Below are 26,847 nucleotides of genomic sequence, written 5' to 3' on the forward strand. Positions count from 1 at the left end.
GTGTGGGCATGCTTGTGAAGTGTAGTGTTATCCCTGCTGCCCGATGCTGGAGTTACTCCTGTCACTCAAGCAGTAGAGGTTTGTGCTCGGCTGATGAAGGTTCCAAGTTCAAACTCTGCCGCTTAGCCATGTGGGGGGGTGTTACTCTCCTTCATCAGGCCCTGGAAGCTACCATGATTAGAGGCAGTGGTTCGGGGGCCGGGAAAGGAGTGATAGAGTCCCCCCAAATGAGTAGTAAGAGTAGTACATATAGCTTTGACTCTCACTTGAGGTCTGTCATGTCAGATCCTGTTAACTTTTGATACTGATGCATCCGATGAAGTGAGCTGTAGCTCACGAAAGCTCATGCTCAAATAAATTGGTTAGTCTCTAAGGTGCCACAAGTCCTCCTTTTCTTATGTAACACTCAGTAGCAGTTCATTATGCCTTGATTGTTCTGGGTGGGGATGTCAGCAGGGGCTTGAGGCTTCATGACTATCTGCCTGCTTTCCTCTGTGAAGGGTCTGCACCTGAGTAAGCACTGTGTTGCCTTTTGTCTCTCAGGTAGCTTCAAGGCTGCAGCCAATGGCAGGATACTCAAGAAGCACTGTGAATCTGAGCAGCGGTGCTTGGACCGCTTGATGAACGATGTCCTTAAGCCCTTTGTTCCTGCCTACCATGGAGACGTGGTGAAGGATGGGGAGCGGTACAATCAGATGGAAGACCTGCTGGCTGAATTTGACTCCCCCTGCGTTATGGACTGCAAGATGGGAGTCAGGTTAGTGCTGCTAGGTGCATTGGCTTGTAACTGAGTAGAAAGGAGCAGCCTGAGTTCAAGAATCCAAATCCAGTGCTTAAAGCAACATAATACCCGAGTAAAGACTATCCAGAGCAAACTGGCTACTCTGACAGGCTCACCTGGCCATAGATGACTATTGCCCAGGGCTCTAGAGAGGGAAGCCAAGCGGGTGTGGGTGGGAGACACAAGAGGAAACCTGGGCTGGGAAATGGTGGAACAGACTCCTGCAGTCACAGGCTGGTGACTGTAGTGTACTGTGAAAGTGGATTGCTTGGAGCTGCAGGGGGCTGTTGCATCAGTCTGCACTAGTAGCCCATTTCTGTTCCAGGGGTCTGGGGGTGGCACTTTTGAGACAGTACCTTGCCCTGCTCTCTCAGCCACAAGGGGCACTGATCTAAGGGGGGGGGCACATTTCAGGAGTTGTATAGGGGTCAGAATAGAGATCCTTGAATGAAGCAGCTTTAAAAAGAGGTGAGACACAGTGAGAGAGCCCTGCTTGGGAGCTCCCACCACAAGTTGCCTTAAGTCCAGGCAGGGGTAGCATTTCTTGGACATCACACACCTAGACTAAAACACAAGCAGTGCTGTTGCACACCCGCCTCTGGCTCTGTGGTGAAGAGCACCAGGGAGTTGCACCCCTCTCTGAAGGAAGAACAGCATTTACCACCTAATGTTTTACACTATCAAAGTATATTCTAGCGTGTTGAGACAAGGTCTATCAGGACAGCTCATGTTCTGGGAGATGCCCCAATGAAAACATCGGGGCATATGTGTACTCCATGTGTGGCTGTAGCCCATTCAAGCTGCAGCGAAGGCCTTGGTGCTAGCTGTCAGCCTTCTTGTATCTCTGCCTGAGACTCTCCACTTTAGATCTGAGTTCAAACAGCTTTTAATCCTTTCCCTTACTTCTCACCTGCTCTTGCATGCTCTTTGGGATACAGTGCATCTGATGAAGTGAGCTGTAGCTCATGAAAGCTCATGCTCAAATAAATTGGTTAGTCTCTAAGGTGCCACAAGTGCTCCTTTTCTTTTTGTGAATACAGACTAACACGGCTGCTACTCTGAAATGAGTATGTAATATTCTACTCTGTCCTTCATCAGTGAATCCTGAAGCCTTTCACAAAGAGTGAGCATAAGTATCCTAGGCTTTCTTAAAAAGAAAAGTATTACCAGCAGGAGAGTGGGGTGGGAGGAGGTATTGTTTCATGGTCTCTGTGTATATAATGTCTTCTGCAGTTTCCACAGTATGCATCCGATGAAGTGAGCTGTAGCTCACGAAAGCTTATGCTCAAATAAATTGGTTAGTCTCTAAGGTGCCACAAGTACTCCTTTTCTTTTTGCGGATACAGACTAACATGGCTGTTACTCTGAAACTAGTCTTTCTTGGAACCCATATACGAACTATCAAAATTCAATCCTGCAAACACTTAGCTATGCAGACCTTAATCATGGAACTAGTCCTGTTGACTTCAATGGGATTATTTGAATGAGTAAGGATTACACATGGGCAAGCATTGCAGGATCAGGTTCTTAAGTTTTTATGTTGAAACCTAAAGCCAGTATGCAGATTCAGGCCAGATATAAACCACTAGCCAGCTTGGATTTTAGATCCCCGTGAAGGACAAGCTTAAAGCTTAGATGTGGTAGAGATGCTTATGCTTTCTGGAAAAGCTGAGGGAAGAGAGGAATTTATTTTTTTCCTTCTTCTTCTTCTTCCCCTTTTGAACTCCTGATGTGAAACATGAACTGGCATGTCAGACTGTCAGACACAAAACCCATACTCCCCTCCAGAGGGGGTGGGGGAGGAATGCAGGTAATGGAATGCTGGCAGTCTCCAAGCTAGAGGCAGGGTTGAAGTGTAACTTGAAGGAAATGGGGAGTGGGTCTGTCCCCTGGGCTGACAATTAACTGTTGATTTGGAATTCATTTGCAAATTGGATACAATTAACTTAGGCTTGAATAGAGACTGGGAGTGGCTAAGTTATTATGCAAGGTAACCTATTTCCCCTTGTTTTTTCCTACCCCCCCTCCCCCAGACGTTCTTGTTAAACCCTGGATTTGTGCTGGAAATGGCCCACCTTGATTATCATACACATTGTAAGGAGAGTGGTCACTTTAGATAAGCTATTACCAGCAGGAGAGTGGGTTTGTGGGGGGGGAGAGAAAACCTGGATTTGTGCTGGAAATGGCCCAACTTGATTATCATACACATTGTAAGGAGAGTGATCACTTTAGATAAGCTATTACCAGCAGGAGAGTGGGGTGGGGGGAGGTATTTTTTCATGCTTTGTGTGTATAAAAAGATCTTCTACACTTTCCACAGTATGCATCCGATGAAGTGAGCTGTAGCTCACGAAAGCTTATACTCAAATAAATTGGTTAGTCTCTAAGGTGCCACAAGTCCTCCTTTTCTTTTTAATTAAATCTTGTTCACACGCCCCCACAAGAAAACCCACTGTCCTAGTATCTCTGCCTATGTGCTGTTCTTTGTATCTCTGAAAGGAGGCAGGCTGTTCTGCTGCACTGTTTTGCTTGGCCTCTGCTTCACAGAAGGGGAATGAAGTTCAAGTTACTGCATGAACAAGTAGAAAAATATTCTGAGCAGGGTTAACCAATGCTTTGCCCAAAAGAGCACATCCTCGTCAAGGAGGTTACGGCAGATAATTTCCTTAAAATTTGCTTGCACTGGCAGTAAGACCTCTAAGCCTGGTCTGTGCTGGTGTCGTTGACAAGCCAGGAGGCTACAGCAGTGCAGGAAGTTGTGAAAGGGGCTGTATATCCCTTTGCCACACTGTTATCAGTGGGTGGAATTAGGCAAAATCATCTGTATGTGATTGCCGAGCAGGTAGCTAGAGCTTGACTTTCAGGGGAGATCTGCAATACAGTGGAGTCAAAACAGCATTTGTGTTAAAATATACATAATGGTGCAAAAAGGTGCACACTAAAACTTACCAATGGAGGCTCAATGAGGAAAGCAAATTGCATTTTCAACTCTTAATGCCTCTGGGACAGGATCTCCACAGTGGCTAGGCAGCTGCGGTGCTGTCGCTGCATCTGCACTGGACCTGGCTTGCTGACTGCGGCCTCCACATGCTAGCAAAATAAAGAGAGAACTGTCTACTTCCAGCTGTGTACAGCTCCTAACACAATAGCTGCTCAGGGTCCCTAGGTGTTACCACAATACAAAATAAGGCTTATACCCATAATTGCAGCTACATGAAGTTTACAATGTTCAGTGGCTAGCAGAGGATTTCAGAATCTAGATAGCAAGGGTCCAAACCAAAGGATTGAGACGTATACTCTGGCTTGTCAGAAATGGGATTTTGGTTCAGGCTTATCTCCTCAAATATGTTGCACCACAGAAGGTTAAAGCATTCCTCTGAGCTGAGCTGTTGGCTATTCCCAGCCAAGCAGGAGCTGTGGGTTTTCCCACTCTAGCAGTGCTGTGAAGATAGTGTACTCCCTACTGCATGCATCTGATGAAGTGAGCTATAGCTCATGAAAGTTTATGCTCAAATAAATTTGTTAGTCTCTAAGGTGCCACAAATCCTCCTTTTCTTTTTGCGGATACAGACTAACACAGCTGCTACTCTCAAACCATGCAATGTTGTGGGTGCAGGAAGAGACTGCTTGTTTACGCCTTACCACCCTTCTTCTTTCCAAATGAGAAGCAATATTACCTTGCTTTGGAAGGCAGCGGCCTCCTCCAGTTACCTTCAACCTAAAATCAAATTTGTTGGGGCACAGGATAAAGTGATGGATAAAGCCTAGGGGAGACTGAGAGGGGGAGGGAAGGGTATCCACAGATTAAGAGACTCTGGACTCCTCACTATGCTCGGAGGGGGAGTATTTCAGACCATACTGCCCACTCCCTCCTCCCACCCAAAAGTCACATGCTAACTGAAGCCACAGCCCTTCGCCACTTCGTTTCAGGTGAGGTTTTAAAAGAGAGGAGGCTCTGGTAATGTCCTGCCATGTGATCAGATGCCTTGGTTCTGAAACAGATATAATCTAGCCTAGCAAGGTCCCATGAGAAATACGCATAAACCCCGTCCCACATATTCTCTCTAGCACACGCCCCCTTGCGTTCTACTTGAGATGTGGAAGTAAAGCACCCATTGAGCACCACTTCCTGGGCATACGCAAAACAGAAAGAAAGCATGGCCCATCTGCAGAGAGCTAGTCCTTAGCTACCTAAGAGAATAGCTTTGTTGTAACTGGTCTTTGGATGTGAAGGGATACAGCAGGGTTATTTGCTTCATTGTGTCTTGCTGGTTTATCCAATCTGCCATACCAAACTACTTCGACTCTGACAGGATCCCAGTACAAAACAGGATTGAACTGAGACAGTAGCTGGCAGAGAGACTTCCAAAAACCATGCTATAGGGCAGAGGTGGGCAAACTATGGCCCACAGGCCGCATCCGGCCCACAAGCCATTTTAATCCGGCCCTCGAGCTCCCGCTGGGGAGCGGGGTCTGGGGCTTGCCCCGCTCCGGCGCTCCAGCCAGGGCACAGGGTCGGGGGCTGCTCTGCGCGGCTCCCGGAAGCAGCGGCATGACCTCCCTCCGGCTCCTACGCATAGGGGCAGCCAGGGGGCTCTGCTCCACATGCTGCCCCCGCCCTAAGCACCGCCTCTGCAGCTCCCATTGGCTGGGAACCACGGCCAATGGGAGATGCAGGGGCGGTGCCTGCAGATGGGGCAGCACGCAGCAGAGCCGCCTGGCTGCACCTCCATGTAGGAGCCAGAGGGGGGACATGCCACTGCTTTTGGGAGCTGCTTGAGGTAAGTGCCTCCCGGAGCCTGCACCCCTGAGCCACACACCCCCGTACCCCAACCTCCTTCCCCAGCCCTGATCTCCCTCCTGCCCTCCGAACCCGTGGTTCCAACCTGGAGCACCCTCCTGCACCCCAAACCCATCATCCCCGAGTCCACCCCAGAGCCTGCACCACCATCTGGAGCCCTCCTCCTCCCCCGCTGCACCCCACCCCTCGTGTCCCAGCCCGGAGCCCCCTCCCGCACCCTGCACTCCTCATTTCTGGCCCCACCCCAGAGCCTGCAATTTCGTGAGCATTCATGGCCTGCCATACAATTTCCATACCCTGATGTGGCCCTTGGTCCAAAAAGTTTGCCCACCTCTGCTATAGGGAGTGGAATTTCAGTAGATGATGCTTTTGCTCAGTCAGTGTCAAAGCAATTTCCTACAATTGTGTTAGAAGGCCCTGTTCTGCTATTCTGGAGATGTAAAATCAAGGTTTTGATCCCTTGTAGCTATTAGATATGGTTGGACTTTATGAATAACCTCTGTGTTCTGGCCAGATTCACATTGTGGTAATTACATTCTGCCTTCCTGATTTCCTGCTGCATTTCAACTGGGTGGCTTTCCATCTGCTCTCCTAAACTCTTAAATGGCTGCCCCAGAGCGAGATGCATTTTCACGGGGTAGGTTAAATGATTTTTTTAGAATCTTTACTACTTCAGGTGGGCTTTGAGGATTATAGCTTGTGAAATACTGATTCACATGTGTTTCTAGAGTGAAACTTACCATTGGGGGCAAGTCCTGGGGGGAAGGATGGGGGAACCATGAGTTGGAAGATTAAGGCCAGATATCATGAACAAGTCCTCTGTTTAGGAAGCAGCAAATGGTGAAGGTTATTGAATGTCTCTGCTACCAAAGGAAGGGGTAGAATTTGATTTGTATGTATTATAATTTCGATGGATAATATCACCAATGTGTATTTGTAAGCATTTTTTCTATTGTTAGCTATTTAAATTTTCACAGAGGTGGGAAATTCTGGGGCTGGGGCCGGGGGTGGGGAGCAACAATGGAGGTGTTAGAAATAATTATTTCATGATAATAGACATTGAGATACAGAAAGTTCAACCTTCATAACCATTAAAACACAAATTGTCAACATCACACGTCAAAATATGTGAAGTAAATATCCTTAAATCAGACTTTAGTAAGTTCTCAAGCGGCAGTTTTTTTACTTGGCCGAGCTATAAATGTTGTTGATCATTGATGGAAAGATTTTTTGTGTCACTTTGTGCGTGTGTGTGTGTACAGTGAAATTGGACGTTTGCAGATAAAAATCAAATCCTTCCAAGCCCACCTATAGAGCCCAAACCAGTGGTGTAAACTGTGACAACAGGGCCTTCGTAAAGAGCAGTGGAGAAGCCAAACCCGGCACAGAGTTTATTCCTTAGCAGATCTTGTTAGTTCAACAGATGATGGCAAAAGTGTTTGTTCTGAGAGGGACTTATCCAAAGGCAGGTCTTAACTGTTGCTTGTGACTGAGCAGATCCTATCTCAGCATTTTCACCCTGTCCTAGAGGCGCCTGCCCTTTCTCCACCCGCGGGTTTCTCTAGGAAGTGGCAGCTTACATCTGTCTGGAGGCTGACTGAAAACAGCTGTAAGACTTTGTTGCCAATTCCCCGATTTATCACAGTTATCACTGTGAGATGACTGGCCAAAATCCACAGCAAGGGTAATAAACACTCTGTATGTCTTCTTCAGAGAACAGAATTTCAGATAAATGGGACCCAGAACAATAAAATCTATGGAAAAGGACATATATGTCCAATGGAGGAACACACACTCCAGCCCCTCCCAGTTGTCTCATTGTTTTTCATTATGAATCCTACAGACCTGTTCAAAGTTACACCTCTTCACTCTGCTCTGCATTTTACAGGAGTGGGAACAGGTTTATGCCTCCTTGATAGTCCAACTGAAACAGACTAATGCCAGATGAACTAAGCTATCTTGAAACAGCTTTGTATGAAAACATCCTGTTTAATACCCTGTTTGCTGCAGCACAACGTGGTGTGCGGTGAGGGGGAAGGGTCATGTACCAAAAAGCACAAGACAGACTTCAACAAAAATCAAAGCATGTCAGCTGATTTTCAAAGGGAACATCAGATGCTGTTAACAGTCAAATGTTGGGATGTAGCAACTTCTCTCTCTCTCTTTTTGAATTTTGTCAGTTTCCATGGCACATGGTCTGTTGACAGAGCACATTTTGAAAGCTTCATTTAGCTCGGGAGAATAACTCCTTGTTTAGGTTTGCTCAGCGTTCCAAACTGGTTATCCAAGACAAACCTTGAGTAATCTGCTCCTAAGTTATTCCAGAGGAGAAGGGTTGAGTGAAAGAGAAAACCTCCCCCCTCTCGTTGATTACACTGATTTGGTGCACGTTAAGGGTCTGAGGCTTGAGTGGAAGTAGGGCCTTGAAGGTGATTGCAAAAACCTGATGCAGTTGCGCAGTGGCCAGATCAATGGTCATGGAAAATGATCCCACTGACTGAGTTTCTGTATGGGCTGGAGGGGGTGTTGTGGGGGGCCTCAGAAGAGGTTACAGTAACTGGAGTGGTGAGGGCCCAGTAGGGTGACCAGATGTCCCGATTTTAAAGGGACAGTCCTGATTTTTGGGTCTTTTTTCTTATATTGACTCCTATTACCCACCACCCCCTGTCCCGATTTTTCACATTTGCTGTCTGGTCACCCTAGGGCCCAGACAGTTTTAGCTGAAGGCTGATCTTTGGAATGAGGGAGAGGAAGATGTGACAGGACTTGGACAGGAGAGGTGCTTACTACCTCACAGGACCGGTCCGTTGGTGGAGAAAACCTACAGCTCTTAAATACCACATCAGCGGCATCCTAAGCTTATCCAGTATTTATCCAGGACCGAACATGGTCATCTGTTTCCCTGATATCTTTGACTTGCTTCAGCAAATCCCCATAAAGTTACCTCTCAGTTATGTCAACTCTACCCATTGATCAGAAGATGACACCATCTAATGTACCAGAGTCCTGTTAGATATTTCGCAGTGAGAGGAGGGTAGCTGTGTTGGAATAGATCTGGCAGAGGTATTACTGGCCTGCCTCAGTCCCCATAGCCCACTCATACCTGTCAGGAGGGAACTGTGGGGCCGCAAGGATAGGCTGAGTGGAGGAACTAATCTGATTTTAGCCATATTAATTTTGAATCCTGAGTAAATTCAAAATGTCTGAAGTATTTGCAACAGGGTGAAAGGTTGGGGTACTAAACTGTGCAGGATCAGTTAAACAAGTCTTATGTAGGTTAATGTCTTCACATTTCTCTATAGGCAGCTACTCCCTGGATATCTTCTGTTATCTCAGGTACATGCTTTCTGGGGCAAGGACTGTTGCTAACTATGCAGTGCCTGACACAGCAGGGCTCTGATTCTGACTGTAGCCTCTAGGCACTACTGCAGTACAAGTGTCTTGTGTTTCTCTTGGCCCCTCTCTGCAAATGGCAGAGCAGCTCCTACTGAGCCAGCCCTTGGAACATGTTATAAATTGGACCATTTTGGGGTTGCTCCTGAATTGTAATGTTTGTCTGTGGGCTGAGCTCTGAATGATGGCAGGTGTGCTGGAAATAAAAAAGCTTTTCTGTGTATGCTGCATTTGCCTTCAGTATCTGCTTTCTTGGTGTAACTGAAGGTAGCAGATGGACTTTTTCTGTACCGCGTCTCAGGTTGCTAATGTTGAGTTTTTGTTTGCAGAACCTGTTCATGAGTTACATGGCCTGAGGCCTGTATACACATTTATTGCAACCCCAGGTGTTGGGGGTTCTTGTTCTTTGGAAATTGCCCGTATGACACTGCCTTTTTAGGTCTTAGTCCTGTGAGGACCTTGAGTGCCCTCGCTTCCAAGTGAAGTCAATGGGAGTTGAAGGCACTTGGACTTCCTGTTACGGACTATACTGGGGGATCAGTCCCTTAGTAAGGAGTGCCGTCCCTCCTCAGTGCTATTAACGTCAACTGCTAATAATCTTTCTGCCTCCTTTGCAGAACGTATTTGGAGGAAGAGCTAACAAAGGCCAGAAAGAAGCCAAACCTGCGGAAGGACATGTATCAGAAGATGATTGAAGTAGATCCCAATGCCCCAACTGAGGAGGAGAATGCCCTGCATGCAGTAACCAAGCCCCGATACATGCAGTGGAGGGAGACCATTAGTTCTACAGCAACACTGGGATTCAGAATCGAGGGGATAAAGGTGAGTCTGCTTGACCCATCTCCATGCCATAACACTGGTCACTGGTAGGATTCTTGGGAAAACTAGCCTGGGAGAAGTATTAAGTTCCTACAACCCCTATTAGTAGCATGAAATTTCTGTAGCCAAACTTGGTGAAATGTGCACACAGAACAATCTCTCTGAACCAGGCTCATGGCATTTCAAGATGTCCTATGCCATCTTATGGCTTCTGAGGGGAACCTTGGAAAACTGCTCTTTCCACCCAAAATAGCAGGCAAAGCTTTGACTAAACTTTTGGGTCCTAACTTGCCCCAATAACAGAGAACTGAGCCCGTTCCAAACTTTAGAGATATTTTTAAAAAAATCGTGATCCACCTCTGTGACCTGAAAATTCAAAGCAGCATTTGTTTCTGCTCCTTCCCCTTCCGGTCTCTCGAGATATGGTTGTAGAAGAGAGGAGTGAAATGTTGTGATAAAGGCACAAGTAAACTGGGGAAAGTCTGCATGACAAATAAGTCCTCTGTAAAAGCTCTGCACATTTGACTCGTGTTTCACTGACTGCCACCGTCCCTGATGGCACTAGAGAGCTAGCAGCTCTAACTACTGAAAAGCGAGGCCATGTAGCTTTGCCACAGGAGCGCCGTAGTGTAGACCCTTCCTATAGTGATGGAAGATATTTTTTCTGTCTATGTGGGTAATCCACCTTCCCAAATAGCAGTAGCTAGATTGACAGAAGAATTCTTCCATCGCCATAGCTGTGTCTATGCTGGGGCTTAGTTCGGCTTAACTATGGCGCTCAGGAGTGTGGATTTTTCACGTCCCTGAGTGCCGTAGTTATGTGGACCCAACTTGTAAGTGTAGACCAGGCCCTAGAGTAATAGTTGCTGTGTAACATCCTAGCAGCTTAAAATTGCCCTATAGAGGCAGCTTGTCTAATTGACTTTGCAGCACTTCTTGGAATGCAGAGGCTGGGATCCTAATTGCATCTATGAAATTACAACTGTAGTAGATTGTTCCTCTCCTCCCCTCTCCCCCAGACAAAAACATGATCCAATCCTTTTAGTACATGAGCCAGTCTCTATAATGGAGGGAAGCAAAAGCCTAAATGGAGCTGAACTTTACCAAAGCTCAGGGTGTCTGTTTTGGTGTCTGGAATGGTCGTGCTAAAGTTCTGAGCTGAAACCTTGATCCAAACCAGAATGTGGGTTTTAGTTTGTGCCCATCTCAGATTGCAGTATCAAGGCATGATCATTATCAGGGGCTATGGAGATTCTTCTCCCACGTAACAGGATGCTCTGTCTCTCATTTAAACACAATGGGTAACTCTTGCAAAAGTGCTGAAGGACGTGTCTTCACTGCAGAATTAACTTGAGTTATCTACGCTTGAGTTACTTCTCTCAATTTTAGCCTAGCTTGAGTGAGAGCAGCCACCCTGCAAAATAGCATGCGAGCTGCTTTGTCCACTCAGGTGCTGCACTCACTCGTGTGTGGGTCTAAGAATTCTGGGGGCCGTCCCACAGTTCTTGGCACTGCAGTTAAGCAGAGCCACTCTATGAATTATCTCCCAGTGAATTGTGGAGGAGCTTGTCTGTCCCTTCATGAGGACGGTTGGGTGGGGGAGAGGAATTATGGGAAGGCATTGGAGGACTAGTGGCACATAAGTGGAACTAGCCTTCATCCACACTACAGGATGGTCATGTGAGCAGCTAATGAGTTGTGCTAACTCGAGCTGCAGCCTGAGCCCCCTTATGGGCCAGCCAACTTGATTTACAAGCACCACACTCGAGTGAAGGGTTTGTATGTGTGAATGGGGAACAAGTTACAACTTTGCAGTGAAGACAAGCCCTAAGTGACCGAGGGTATGTCCACACTACAGCGGCACAGCTAAAGCACTGCAGCTGTGCCGCCGTAGCACCGTAGTGTAGATGCGTCCTACCTCAACAGAAGGGGTAGGTAATCAGTGTAGGTAATCCACCTCTCCGAAAAGGTGGTAGCCAGGCTAATGGAAGAATTCTACGGTGGGGGTTATGTCACTCTAACTATGTGGCACAGGGCACAAAATTTTTCACAGCCTTTAGTGATGCCGCTAGATTGATCACATTTTTAGGTGTAGATCAGGCCTTAGAAACATAAGTCTCATTGCAAGTTAATGGGTCTTAGGCGCTTTCAAACCCTTTACTAGAGATAAACATCCAATAGCTGTAGAACTGAATTAAAATGAAGGAAACCCTGCTTTGAACTGGGGAGAAGGGCAGAAGGGATTAAGAGTTCAGATCCACTAACCAGTGCTCAGACTGATTAAAACAAGCTGAGGTTAAAACAAATGGTAAGTGGTGGTTAAAATGAGTAGTGGCACTCGCTCCAACTGACACCCGCAACCCCAGCTGCTCCTTCAGTATTCTGTGGAGATCCTCGTAATCACAGCCCTGTTTTCTTAACACTCTTTGATCAACGGGAAAATGGCTGACATAGAGATTATTTGTATTGTCACTAGGCATCGGATTTAAAACTCAGTCAGCATTCTCACAGCTGCTGTTTCAGGCTGTCTGCATAACTGGGCAGGCGTCACTGCATCCATTTACGTTAGGGAGGGCTTCACAACCACAAGGTTGAGAGACTTGGAAAATGGGGGGCTAAATGCAAGCATACATTCTGGTGCAAAGACGGTGCCCCATTGAAAAGCACCTTCTTATTGAACTGCTGTGACTGGACCACTTCAACCCATGCTCCTAGCAAATGTTTTTTATTGGACAAATGCCGAGCAATGAAGGCGATCCCATTGTGAGAAGAGTGGGCCTTTCTGAGGTTGAATTGATGCAACAAGATTCATGACCAGAGGGCGGTATTGCATTTGTATCTGTCTGTGTAACTCAGGGACTTGCTGAAAGGGGCTAAAGTAAGGATAATCATTTTTTCAGCATGGTTGGTGTGCTGCAGCATAGTTGCTCTCCTGAGAGGCCTCCACCAGTGGCTACCTTCCCCCTTCAAAACCTTTATCGTCTTGCCATAATCCACACTCCCTCATCTGTTCCACCAGTTCTGACCACTGCTCAGTTTCCCCCTTCCCCTCCAGTTCTATTGGAGGCTGATTCTTACTGGCTGTGGAGAACTGTCCCATTTGACTGATTTTCCCAGCCCTCTTCAAAACACCACTAAATCCCCTCCTCTTTGCTCCCTCCACCCACTCAGACAGTTCCCTATATCAGCCCTTAATCTGAACAACCCTTCACCCATTTCCCATTGCTGTAACTGTCACTCTTTGGCTGGTGTACGTTATGAATCTAAAACCAGGGGTGAACGTGAGCTGGTAGGGGTCGGTCCTGTGTACCGGGAAGAAGCCGCACCGGCCCGTACCCAGCCCACATTAAAGCGTTGCCGTGGGAGCGCTTTAACATCCCTGCCCCTTTTGCCTCCTCTGTCGGCGGCCCTGCTGGTAGGGTCCGTACTGGCAGGGCCACCGACAGAGGAAGCAAAAGGGGCAGGGATGGTCCTTTGCCGCTGCAGCGCTTTAATGTTGCTGCCCCCCCCCCAAAAGGCGCTTTAATGATCCTACCCCTTTTGGCCCCCCCAGCCGCCGACGGGTGGGGGAGGGGGCGCAAAGGGAGCAGCTGCCCTGGGGCTGGCGATTTAAAAGGGCCTGGGGCTCCAGACGCCACTGCCGCTGTAGCAGCAGCGGTGTGCAGAGCCCCGGCCCTTTAAATCAACACGGGAGCCCTGGGCGGCACAGGCCAGCCGGACTGGAAGGGCTGGCTGGGGGATGGTGATCGCCCAGCCCCGCCCCTTCCACCTGAGGCCCTGCCCCTTCCGGAGGCTGGAGCCGCCCTGCCCTGTACCCGTAAGTGGCCTCAGTTACTTTCACCCCCGACTAAAACTAAAAAGTAGCTGGATCAATTAGGACTAAATCTTGCACATGGTGATTCGTCTGTTGCTTCTCTCTGTCCTCTTGCTAAGATCAAGTGTATTTGTCTGTTCATAGTTTTCTGGGCTGCATGCGTGGATTATGTATAGAGATACCGCAAGGGGATGGACTCATCTAATTGAGTCTTTTGCCTCTAATTACTGTAATACTCCTTAATTCCTCAGTTCCTAGATTTCGCCCCCCCTCCAATCTATAGCACTGACATTTCACTTTGGTTACTGGCATAGATCTTTTCCCCTGCCTATAAGCTGAAGTGTTACACAGAGCAAATGTTGCTGAATTGTATTACTTTGCTTGTTTCATAGCTGGATAAGCATCCCCTGCTGAGAACAGGCATTCAGTATCTTGAAGCTGCTATCGAAGCCTCATGGGGAAACTTAGGAAAGTTTTACTGAGAGACAGTTCTTGTTTTTTCCCTCCCTACTTTCTCACTATGGACATCTTCCTGGAAAAACAGGATTGTCAGGATTGTCTTTAAGTTGTCTGTAGTGGATATCTTGATACAGAAGATCTTGTGCTAAATCTTGTTTTCAGATCGGCACGAGCAGCTCCCACTGAAGTAACTGAGAATTGTGTGCCAGTATCAATAGGCCGAGTGTTGTGGGGTGGAGATTTGCATGAAGAGAGCCTGAGCCCTGGTCTACACTAGGGGGTGGGGGATCGATCTAAGTTACGCAACGTCAGCTACGTGAATAACGTAGCTGAAGTCGACGTACTTAGATCGACTTACTGTGGTGTCTTCACCGCAGTGAGTCAACTGCTGCCTCTCCCCCCGTCGACTCTGCCTGTGCTTCTTGTGGTGCTCAGATACAGGACTAGACACGATAAATCGAACCCCGCTGGATCAATCGCTGCCTGCCGATCCAGCGGGTAGTGAAGACATACCCTTAGTCAATGTATCAAGTTTCAAAAGGAAGGCAACGGAGTCTAGTAGGCAGACCACAAGACTGGGACTTGGGAACCCAGTTCCTGTCCCATTCTTAGCTCCGTCCCCAGCTTGCTGGGTGACCGTAAGTCACTTACCGGCTCTGCATTTCTTTGTCTTTACAGTGGGGACAGTGGTGCTTTCCTGCATTGAAAAAGCTAGGAATGCCAGATTTTACCAAAATAACCAGGGTAAACCTCAAGATGGATCCCATTTCTACTGGTAGTTAAAACTACCCTGAGGCATTAGTCACTCTCAGAAGGATATGCTCTGCATAGTGCACTGCTGTATTGATGTATACACATTTATATAGTCACACAAACTCCATTGACTTAACTTCCTTAGGCTCCTGAAAATCCCACCCAAACACCCTTCAAGAAAGAACGTGGCAACCTGATCTTGCTGACTGCAAGTTCTAGGATTTCACAGAAGAAGTTAGCCTTAATGCGAAAGTTACTGTAGGCTAAAACTGGTGCTAAAGTGGGGGTGGTGGCAGGGAAAGCCCAGTTGCTGTGGCCCATCAACCAGCTCTATATTTCTTCTTTGTAAAGATTAACTCCCTGGGGCTAAAACACCTGTAAATATCAAGCCTATTGAAAACACCACAGCAGTGCCTGGCAACTCAGAGAAAACTTCAGGAGGGGAGTAATTATAGGAGCAGCATTATAAATATTCTAGCTGGCTTTTCTGAAACTGAGCTAATGCCTTATCTCAAAGCCCATCCACAGTTCCATTTATTTCTCGCTGCATGTAAGACTCCACTCGTAATCATACACCTCCTTTCTTGAGTGCTTTGTGCAAGGCTGTACTGGAGTTTACATGTGAAACTAGTGTGATAGCCCTTCTCCAGGTTGGTATCTGTCATCTCCAAGGGGCAGGGTGGGGGGAGGTTTCCAAACCTTGGTATAAGGGCTCATATGACTGATGCATAGTAGCCAGGGAACTCTCCCTCTGGAAAACAAGAAGGAGCAAGTTGCTGAGCAAGCAAACGTCCTCTGAAGGTACTTCCCCACTCTCTCAGAGCACACATTCTGTCAGCATGACTTTTCTGATCTTGGCCACCTGCAACGGTGCACAGGCCCTGAGATGATCTCAGGCTGTCATGTCCCAAACCACATAGGGCTTTATGCATTATAAATGGCTCCCAATTGCACGCACACAAACAGCAGTTTTCCTGCACAGGTGGAACATCGCACAGATCCACTCCACTGAGCATACTTTAGCAAGAGAGATTGTTCATCATCCATAGTTATAGGTTTTACTATTGCTTAATGCCATTTACATAATGTGCATAATCGTGGGTTACATTTGCATATCATTTACTGACTAAATTTGGCACACTGATTTACGTGATCAGTCTACACACCCCAACAATTCATGCATTGTACACACACATATTTCACCTTCCATTTCTGATTGATTTCAGAGTTTACTGTCTTGTCCGCAGTCAGTACCTTACTCTGTGGGAATGGTGCTCAGTTGAATACTCGGAACGCCCCTGGGAAGACTTTATAAGGACATCTAAAGCTACAGGACAGGATATTCATTGTACTCTGTTCCTTCCCTCATCCTCTGATCCAGTTCTTCATTCTTACTTCATCTTCCCCAGCATAACAGGATGTCTTTCCGGCTCCCATCCTTTCAGAGTGTTGTGGGCAAACAAGTCATCCTTCATGGAGCGCTAGACTATGGAAACAAAGCTGTGTGTATAGGACACACTTTAAAACTAGCCTCTACATCCAGGAAGTGCGGGTCCCAAAGGGAATTCTGGTTACCCAGTGGTTTATAGAATCTGAACAAACAATGAAAGAACCTGATCTATGCTCTTCATTTCTACAGCATCTGAGGCTCTCAAAGTGATTTAGCATCACAATAGCTTTCTTAATTTGTTTGGGAGACTCTTCATCACCCCCATTTTGTAGCTAAGGGATGGAAGCAGAGACAGGTTAAGTGACTTGGCAAAGATCCCATAGGAAGTCCATGGAAGAGCAGGAATGGAACCCCAATCTTTTGACTTCCAGATGTTTGCATACTTCCTTCCCTAAGACCTTTGGAAACAGAATAGTAGGAGAAGAGTGCCTTTTTGGGACAAAGTTCTACTGGGAAGTGTGCTGACGCAGACATGCAAGGGTATTGTGCTGATTCACTACTGGTGCCTGACATCTGACATTTGCCTTACTGTCAGTCTGGCATTGCATGTATCTGTGCTGCCTGGTAGCCTGTAAGCTCCTTGGAGCAGAGGCATCTTGCTATTTCTGTCATGCTGTGCACAGAGCTCCATTAAATTGAGCACTTAACCGTGGTTAACTCTAATCCTGGGATGTAATCTCTTGGGCTATGTCTTTTCTCTTAAAATTTCCCACCATTGCTATTGATAGAACACAGAAATGTAGGGCTGGAAGGGACTTTGAGAGGCCATCTAGTCCAGCTCCCTGCACGGAGGCAGGACCTAGTATACTGAGACCATCCCTCACAGGTATTTGTCCAACCTGTTCTTAAAAGCCTCCAGTGATGAGGATTCCATAATCTCAATAGACTAGCTCAGCCATGGGTGCCCCACAGCCACCTCACTCAGAACAGGCCTAGATGACCGAATGAGAAACATGCTGGCAATCTGTCTACCTCCTACCACTGTGGAGCTGCACCATTCCTAGCAATGGTGAGAAATTTAAGGAAAAAAGGCCTAACACTTACCTCTTCACTACATCAGACTTTGTTTAGGTCAAGGGTAAAAGCTAGAGATGCCTATTCATGACCACTGCATCTTTTTTTTTCTTGCAACTCCTTTTATTGCCTGCTCTGTGGCTTTTGGGAGGAGAGAAGATATTTAATGATAGACCTGACCTGACTCTTCAATCTATGGTCAACCTACATAGGTCACAAAGCCTCCACTGTGGATCTTCGTCTGACAGTGATGCTTAAAGAAATCCTTCCAGGGCAGATTCTGACATCCTTGCTCATGTGGAGTAGCTGACTTCAAGGGGACCCTTCCTGGAGCGAAGTACCGCTCGCTGCCAAGTGATGGGAATCTGGCCTTGAGCCATTTGGCTGTTTCCTCTGCTGAGCAGGAGCAGATGAAAGCAGGCCGGTTCAGCTGGGAGGGTGTGCTGGGTCCCTTTGAGGGCTAGGCTGGGTGCAGCCTGAGCAGGTGAGATGTTCAGATAGCAATGCTGCTCAACTGGAGTGGGAGGGAAGAGTGTGCACAACTTGCTGAGTTTTTACACTGCGTGACCCGGTCCTTGAACACAGAGGTGATCATAAAAAGCCGACAGGCAGGCGTTTTTTATGACTCTTGGCCATTATCAATGGGCCGGGGACCTGGGTTTCCTGCAGACCCACCATTTTTTGCAGTTTTCAGTAGGGAGTAAAGTGGGTATGCCCAGGGCCTATGTGTGAACTGCTGCAGCCTGCATTATGCCTTCCCATCCAAAAGCTGCCCTAGTGTTTCAAATCAGACTGGCTACCCAGGGATTTTTGTGTCCCCTTCTGGGAAATGTCTACCTTTCCCTTCCCTCCATCCTCAGATGTTTTCTAGCACAACTTTTACGCTTGCTTCTTCTTGATGCAAGAATACAGTAAGAGGCAGCCACTGGCTATTAAACATTCTGGTCAGAGAAAGCAGGGAGAAGAAATTCAGGAACTACATGGCAAAAAAATGAGTGGTACTTACTTCTAGGACCTGCGTTTGGGGTCAGTCAGTGCTATGTCCCTGGACAGTAACTTGCCCATGTCGTTAGTGGCCTTGGCAGGTCTCTGTGACACTGGGCAGTTTCTGCTAAGATTCTTTATTAAGTAATGGGCAATACTGAAGTTGGCTGCAAGAGCTGAATGGCAGGTCAGTCTATCTTCTGACATCTTCAGTAAGGCAAATAGCCACTGCATCTGACCCTCCATAAGCAGAGGACTGTTACCCCCTAGAGAATAGAGCACTAGACTGGAACTCGGGAGACCTGGGTTCAAATCCTGGCTCTGTCACTGGCCCTGCTGCGTGACTTCTCAGTACCTCTGTTTTCCCATCTGTAAAATAGGGATAGTGATATTACTTCCCACTGTAAAGCACTTTGAGCTGAAAAGCACTATGGAAGAGTAGGTATTATTTATTATTATTTCATGGCACTTACTTGAATCTTGGCCACCTGTCCCCTTGCCCTCAAGGAGGCCAGTCTGCATTCTGGTTCATGACATGCCTAGCAGCGTTTCAAACACAAGTCACCTCTAACTGCCCGCTCTCATGACAATGTGTCTGGATTTCTCTCCCTTTTTAAGAAAGAAGATGGCTCAGTGAACCGGGATTTCAAGAAGACAAGAACAAAGGAACAGGTCACAGAGGCCTTCAGAGAATTCACTAAAGGAAACCGTAACATTTTGGTGAGTCAGCAGTTGCATTAGGACGACATTGCCCAAATGCCTGCCAGGTGCGAGGATGGGCTCCTTCCTCCTCTAGACTCTTGCCTTGCTGGTGCATTGCCTAATGTCAAGGACCACAGAATTAACCTTGCTGCTGCTGTGCTGAGCCTATTGGAAAATAGCACCAAAAGGGCAAAGTAGAGACCACTTCCTAGCCTGGAGATGGTGCAGGGGTAAGCAGAGGCTAGGAGAGAACACGCTGTTCGCTGTAATGGCGACACTCAGACTTTGCGCTAGGCAACTGATTATATCAGGCAGCTAGTAGGATTACCAAACCATCCACTGCTGGAGGACAGACGCGGAAGGGTAGGCTTGGTAGGCTAAACCAGGGGAGGGGAAGTCTGCTGTAGAGATGGAGAAGAGGCTGCAGGCTCCCAACAGTACTGGCTGGGGCTGGTGAAGAAAGACCGGACCTTTCCATCTGTTCTCTTACCTCTGATCTCTGGATGCTTGGCTGGAGAAGATTTCCTTCCTATACTGTGGGCTGCCTCATAAGGCAGGCTGTAAGGGTGCCCAGTGTCCCAGCCATCCAGGGGCGCTGGGGGCGGGGGGGCGGGAGGGGAACATCTTGTCTGTAGCCATCCCTCTCCTGGGCCTGAGCGCTGCAAACCCATGTATCCTCCACATGCCAAATGGTGCTGCTGCGCATTGCTAGGTGAACTAGCTGGTTAGCTGTAAATGTTTTACATAGACTGGGTGAAATATGCAATTTGATAAACTAGCTCCGTTTTAGGCCCTACCATATAAAGCCTACTAGCGAATGACTCTAAATGACCTGACTCTTAGCACTGCCAATTTCATACCTGCCTGTTTACTTTGATGTTAGCTAACGGGTTTATTCTTGGATCTGTAAATGACGCTGCCCAGCTCTGGTTTGGCCAAATTGCTCCTATGTACGCAGACTGACTTGGGAGTCCTTTCAAACCACTTTGACACTGTTTAAGGCTAGGGCTAATGAGAGGTGAATCTAATCAGTCAAACTGCTAACCTCCTGAAGTCCACCCCTCTGCAACCTCCCACCAGAGCCAGAGTTTGAGCAGTTGATTTGACTCCTCTTAGAAGAGGGGCTGGAAGCACAGTTAGCCAGTACTGTATGTATTTGAATATTTATAATTTAGCCTGCTTTTTGGATTAGACCAGGAACATTGGTGTGATTAGCAAGGGGATTTTGAAGGATTCCAGAAATTCGCTAGGTTACTAGTCTAACACACCCCTCTCTAAGTCTTACCAATGACTTGCTTGAAAAGACTTGAATTCGCAGTAGTGCTTATAGCTTATTTTCTTTATCATTCCAGAACGGTTACCTTAATCGGTTGAAGGGGATCCGTGAAACTCTGGAGACATCGCCATTCTTTAAATGCCATGAGGTAAAACTTGCCTTTCTCCCTTGAGATGATGCTTAGCTAGATCTGTCTCTATGTATACAGTGTAGTTTCTGTCCAAGAAAGGGATATAGTCAATATTAGAACTCATACATTTCTAAAACTTGAGTTTATTCTCAAATGTGTATTTTCATAGGTTTGTCTGCTTAGTACCTGCAGGGAGATCATATGACTTACGACTTTGATATAACCTTGTCACATCTGACACTAAGTGACAGCTATCTTTAAATTGTATGACCATCAATTTTTATTAGTCCAGGAGCTCATGTTTAAATGTTTGTTCAGAATGCTTATGCTTATATAGGACTTCAGGAATATTTCTAGCTATTCTATCATATATATATGTACTAAAGTCTACATAAGTGCAAATTCCAGATAATGGTTGGCATCCATCATCATGACCTATTCAAACATGCTTTCAGATACTCTCCCAGCATCCTTTGAGGTATCTCAAAACAGCACTTATAGAGCTTGCTGGGAAGAGCTGGTCAGGGATCTTCTGTCAGAATTACTTTCTGTCAGAAAATAGTTTCCATATTTTTCCCTACATGTTTTTGTGCCTACATCACAAGTCTCAGGGCAATTGAAATGTTGAAATTACTCGAAACAAAGGATTTTGGGTCAGTTCAACAAACCAAAATTAAACCTTTAGATTGCAGCAATGTCAGGGTTTTGGGGGGGGGGGGGGTTGTTTTGTTTTTTGAGCCAATGTTGAAACAAAGGATTTTGACATTTCCAAATGGAAATCTCTTGGAATTTCCATTCCACAGGAAACTTCAAAATAACAACTTTTCAGTCTGGTTTGGGACTAAAATAAATATTGAAAAGTCAGCATTTTCCATGGGATAGAAACTCCGAATTTTGCTGAGTTCTGTTGCTGAGGTTCTCCTCTGGAGAGTGGGAAGAGCAGGCTTTTTCAGAACTCAGTTACCAAAGAGATGAGAATGAAGCAGTTATGCAGGAGTAATTTCTTTAAAGCGAAACTGGTCCTTCAGGGCAAAGGGGGGCTATCAGAGTGGAAAGGAGTGCTTCCGACGTGCATTCATTCCCAGACCTCTCTGGGAAAGCTCCAATGCACTGAGGGAGAAAGCCTCCTCACAAATGTAAATTTATAACAACTTGTGCAAACGCTACATGCTTCCATTTAAAAACTTTTTTTCTATAGGCAGACCTAAAATGGGTGATGCTTCAAACACGGTAGCACTTCTGTTTCGAAATGCTGACATTGGTTGAATTCTTCTAGAGCTACATCACTATTCTTTCCTGGGGACTGCTTCAGGGGACGGGCTAGGCTCCAGCACTTCCCCCATGCTGTCTTGAACTGGTGATTAACATGGAACATCTTCTGACCAGTCTGGTGACTGGTCAGATGGTCTTGTTAGTCTAATTTCTGCTGTTAGGATCCCTTCCAGCTAACAAATTGCTCTTCAGTCCCTTTCATGGTTCAAGAACGGCTTCCTACAATTGAGTGAGTCTTTCTCTGCTAGCTTCCAAGTCTCATCTGCATTCCTAGGCCCTTATTCGAGGGGCTAGCTGAAGTGCCCACTTTCGCTGCTCCTGTAGGGGTTGCGCTAACCGTTGCTACCATGAATAGCAATAGTGCAAATCAGTATAGAGTCCATCAAACTACTGTACCTGGGAGACACATTATTATGGCCCTGACTCTGTAAAAGGCTTCTGTGTGGGAAGCTTACTTGAGTGTTTTCCTGAATTGAGGCCTATGCGCTGACTGAATTCTTTTTTAACTGGGGAAGCAGAAGCTATGTGAGGCAAAACTATGCAGTGAGGATTATGAAATGCGATCCAGGCATCCATGTGCACAACTGAAACACAGTATTGATGCAAAGACTGACTCAAACCCAGCACCGGGTAAGAACCTTGGGGAACACCTTAGGCAGGCCAGGCAGTGGGATCTGAAAGTCCGCATACCTGGGCTGTCTTGGCCCAGCAGGGGAAGCAAATATCACAGGCTCTTCAGAGGCGCTGAGCACCCACAGCTCCCACTGGAGTCAGTGAGCTCTGTGGATATTCAGCACCAGGCCAAACTGGAAATAAGGCCAGGTATTAAAGGAAGGAGAAGTGCAAAGGGGGCCCTTCTCTGCATGAGTTTGTGTGAGCTCTGTTCCACCTTCTCCTTGGCTGTCCTGGTAGGGATTCCTCCAGGAGGGGAAGCTGCAGCAGAAGGATTACCTTCTTCAGGAAAGCTTTCTTAAAGTAATACACAGCCAAACTCTACACACGGATGCCCTCCCAAACGCTTGTTGGATTCAGTGGGAGAGATGCATGCGCACACACTGAGGACGGACAGGGTTTCATTGTCTACAGGCTTATCAGAGTGTGAAACAGCCCCTTGTAGTGGTGGCAGCAGCTCACGGAAGGGATGGCTGTTACCCTACTGTCCTGTCACCTCCTGGTAGACTGACAGGGGCCATGAGCCTTGGTGAAACCTATCCCAGGCTCTCTTCTGAGTGTTACTGGATGAAGCATCAGTCAGGGAGGGAACATTTTGTCTGTGTGTAACTTGTATTCAAGAATTTAAGCACAATTGCTGAGGCAGTGTTTGTATAGCATAGGATGCAGACCCAGTGAGTGTAGCTTAATTCCAGGCATTGATCATCCATAAGGAACTTGGCTTGTGAAGAGCTTTATTCTAAATGCTGATGCAAAGGGCTTGGCTATGCAGGGACACCCCAAAATTAAGACAGATCAAATGCAAGTATGACATTAATGGGCGTAAGTGAAGGCACATGAATTCCTGAGCGGATGCTCTTGTTTAAAGTGGCCTACGTTTGCTGTATCTTTATCCTCCTTGGAAGACTCTAGAAATAGGAGGATTTGCATGCACAAAATCCGTGCCTTGTGAGTAAATCAGGGAGTTTAGATGTTTGATTTGCATGTGCAAATGCAGCTGGTGTGCACAAATCCAAGTTTTTGCACATGCAAAAACTGGAGCGTAAAATATTGCAGGTGCAGTTTTAGATAATGGGAGTGGGACCACAAAAGCAGCTATACCCTGACTGGCATATGTGTCTGTCTAAAACTGGAAGCATGACTACTGGGGTCTTTTCTCTCTGCAGGTAATTGGGAGCTCCCTCCTCTTCATTCACGACCAAAAGGAACAGGCCAAAGTCTGGATGATCGACTTTGGGAAAACCACACCACTGCCAGAGGGACAATTCCTCCAGCACAACGTGCCATGGGTGGAAGGGAACAGAGAGGATGGCTACCTCTGGGGGCTGGACAACCTCATTAAGATCCTAATGGAACTGTCACAGAGCGAGGACCTGCATTAAAGCCATATGTCCAATTCCACCACTACCCAGCATCCCGCCCCTCAAACTGACTCTTCTGAACTGCACTACAAGACACTTTCCAGCCCCCCGCCCATGTTAAAGCTATCACTTCCCTATTTAAGGTGGTTTTTAGTTTTTGTACATATGTAGATCGCCTGCCAGAACAAACGCTGAACTTGAAGCCTTGGCTTTGCTCAGTAGATGGGAGCAGATCGTGTTGCTCATCGCGGGCGCCTGAGCAGCAAGCAACTGTGGTCTGGTTGGCTAGGCGAACGCATGCTCTTTCCATAGCATTTCTGGTTCTTAGTCCATCTCTCTTTAACAAGAACTTATGTAGTGAGCAGTTGTGCAGCTGACATGCCCTCCAGTTGAACGAAGATGGTGTCCGAACCCTGAGTTCTGTTGCTCCTGAACTGTGTAATTAAAGCCCTTCCAGCTAAGCGAATGACAGAACGTATTCATCTGTAAGGAGCATCTGCCCTCTAGTGGCTGGTGCTGGTAACACACCATCCTCCAAGCCGGCAAGACTCCATAGCTTTTAGATTGCCATTTTAAGTGTTTTGGAGAAGGTGAAGGCAGGGACACCAGGTTGGGAGAGGTTTAGTTACATTTAATAACATCCTTCGTCCTAGGAAGCTAGAGGTGTAGACTCCTTAGGAGATCTAGGTTTCTCTCTCTCTTCGAGCAACCTTGTTACCCACTTGTGATTGTTCCGTTATTTTTGAGTGGCCATTGGAATTGCAAAGTCTGTTCTTGTCAATAACTAAGTGTAGTATAACTGTGGCTCTTACTAACCTGTTTTGTGCTGGTTGATGAGCTTCCCTCTAACCACTGTGGTGGGCTGGCGTTGTCAGCTGTAGATGTTTACCATCGGCCTATCTTCGAATTGAAATCGCCTTTGAGCAATTTAGCAGTAGGGCAGTGTGCTGGCACGTGAGGATCTGAGGCTGATGCTCAGACCTTGTAGGCCAGCACTGGCTGAGAATGCTGTGGAACCAATAGTCTGAACCTAGACAACAAGGAAGAGATTACTCTTCTGTCTCCAGCGATCCTGCTCCCATTATAGGAGCAACTGCCAACCCTCCTAAGTTGGGATGGTGGCCTACCATGTGGCTTGAAGCCTCAGATGAGGCTGAAGGAGAGCAAAAGTGACTATGGGACCATTATGAAACTTTAAAAAGGCTTCAGGGTTGGTGGATATTTCCTAGCAATAATCAGATAAGCAGTCCTCCGTGCTGTGTAAGGTTAATACTGCCAGGTGTACAAAAGGGAATGGGAACCCCTGGTAAATCTGGGTCAGAAGGGAGTTCACAGGGGGAGCGGTCTCCAGTACTTTTCAATGCCTTTGAGCGTCTTTTGTAGTATCCTTGTTACGAGCCCTTACGATTAGCAAATGCCAGGCGTACTTATGGGTTCTTTTAGAACCAGTCCTGGCTACATCTCAAATAGAATTGCATTAATTGGTCTAAAAGGGTTCTTTCATATGTGCAAACAACCTACCCCTAGTGGTGTGCGTTGAGAGCTCTCATATCTGCAGGGCTATATGGAGGAGGTTAGGGCAGGGAGGCAGCTCTCAAGGTTATCACCTCAGTTTTACTGGGTAAGACAAAGGGATTTAAGGCAATTTCACCCCCCCCCTTTATTACCCATGTAGCTCACTAAATCCAGCTCTGGTTTTCACAAATTGTTCCCTAATTGGCTCTGCCTAAATTGGATGTATACGTGGCCTTTCTGCTTCAAGGCTTGTGAAAACAACCAGTTCTCTATTTAGGGTGGAGGCTAATTTTTAACTTCCTGGAACATTTGAACTAAGCAGCATGCTTTTAGCAGAGCTAGCTTGCTAAAGGTCAGCTATTGATGTGGGAGGGGAAGGCTGTTGGTGCCTCTTGCTCTTCCTGGAGAGCTTGGAGTTCTCCAGAACTTAGGACATAAGGACAGTATTGAGCTTGGGTCATGAACAATCCTGCAGCTTTTGTTCCATGAATAATACAAGCTAGCCAGGAGTCTGGCAGAAGTTATGAACCTTTCTCCTCCCCACCCCCAACTCCGAAAGACCATTGTCTCATCTCTTTCCCCAACAGCGATGCTATCAGCCCGCTCTGCAATAGTTAGATGGGTGCAACTTTCCTGCGTCAGGAAGGTACCCTCACTGCGGCGCTAGGTGTGTGTGGGGAGGGGAGGGGCCCACTCAGCCATCTGGTGTTCCCTAGCCGTGCACAAGTCTCTCTCGTGGAGATTAAAATCTCGTCAGACTTTCTCAGTTCATATCTCACCAGGCACAGGTCTGTAGTTCTGAGCATATAGTTGTAAATGGTTGCACTGTTCAGCTTTTTGCCCAGGTTTCCTATGCTGCATAGAGTAGCCCCTGTGGAAGTGCCTTATGAACTTGCCCCTATTCCATTAGTGTCATGGAAAAGGTTTTTAAGTTATATTTATTTTCATTCCTTCTTAATTGCACAAAACACTACGACTTAATGCATGGAATCTTTTTTTTTTTTTTTTTTTTTTAAACCCTGTCTTTTTAGTTTTTAAAATGTCCTTTTCCAGCTTTGGAGAAAGGGCTTTGAGCAGCAGCCTAGATATGTACCAATTTTAGCTGCAGTTTAGCTTTGCATTGCTCCTGTATATGTATATTATTTTAAAGTCTGTTTTGTAAACCCAATTCCTTGCTTTGTGGCTTCGAAAGAAGCACATTGTTTCCCCAGATGTCTTATGCCTACCTGGAGGCTGGAACTGTTGCTGTGAGGTATTCCTCCCGCCCTGCCCCCCTCAGTCATTGGGTGATGCATAGTAAATCTGAACTGTACTGAAACACCAACGCACAGTGCCTGTAAAGAGCCTATAACTTCCAAATAAAGGCATATGAAAACCAGCTATGTTTGGTTGCAAAGGAAGAGTTCATTCCAGGTCATCAAACCTTGGAGTAACTCAAGGGGACCTGTCCTGCTGTGAGCACCCGCTCATTAAGGGCCTGATTCTGTCCCTGGATACACCTGTACCAGGGGTAAAACTGGGTGTAAGTAAGAGGAGAATCGGATCCTAAACTAGGGGTGGGTGGGGGAGAACTTACATGAAAGGGAAATCAGACTTCATCTGGGAGGCAAACCAAAACCAAACCTGTAGGGATCTTGGCTGCCAGATGTCT

General features: G+C 46.8%; 1 protein-coding gene across 1 annotated transcript in view; it reads left to right on the plus strand.

The window, feature by feature from the left end:
- Positions 1–26,574, plus strand: part of ITPKB (inositol-trisphosphate 3-kinase B) — a 111,887-nt gene extending 85,313 nt beyond the window's left edge. Inside the window, exons 4-8 of the mRNA XM_084624652.1 lie at positions 544–757; positions 9,593–9,797; positions 18,887–18,988; positions 20,323–20,394; positions 23,487–26,574. Coding sequence (XP_084480778.1) covers positions 544–757; positions 9,593–9,797; positions 18,887–18,988; positions 20,323–20,394; positions 23,487–23,702 — 809 coding nt within the window. The 3' untranslated portion in view covers positions 23,703–26,574. The remainder of the gene's footprint in view (positions 1–543; positions 758–9,592; positions 9,798–18,886; positions 18,989–20,322; positions 20,395–23,486) is intronic.
- Positions 26,575–26,847: the final 273 nt, after the last annotated feature.

The sequence above is a fragment of the Lepidochelys olivacea genome (assembly GCF_965140295.1).
Source record: "Lepidochelys olivacea isolate rLepOli2 genome assembly, chromosome: 3".
Lineage (NCBI taxonomy): Eukaryota > Metazoa > Chordata > Testudines > Cheloniidae > Lepidochelys > Lepidochelys olivacea.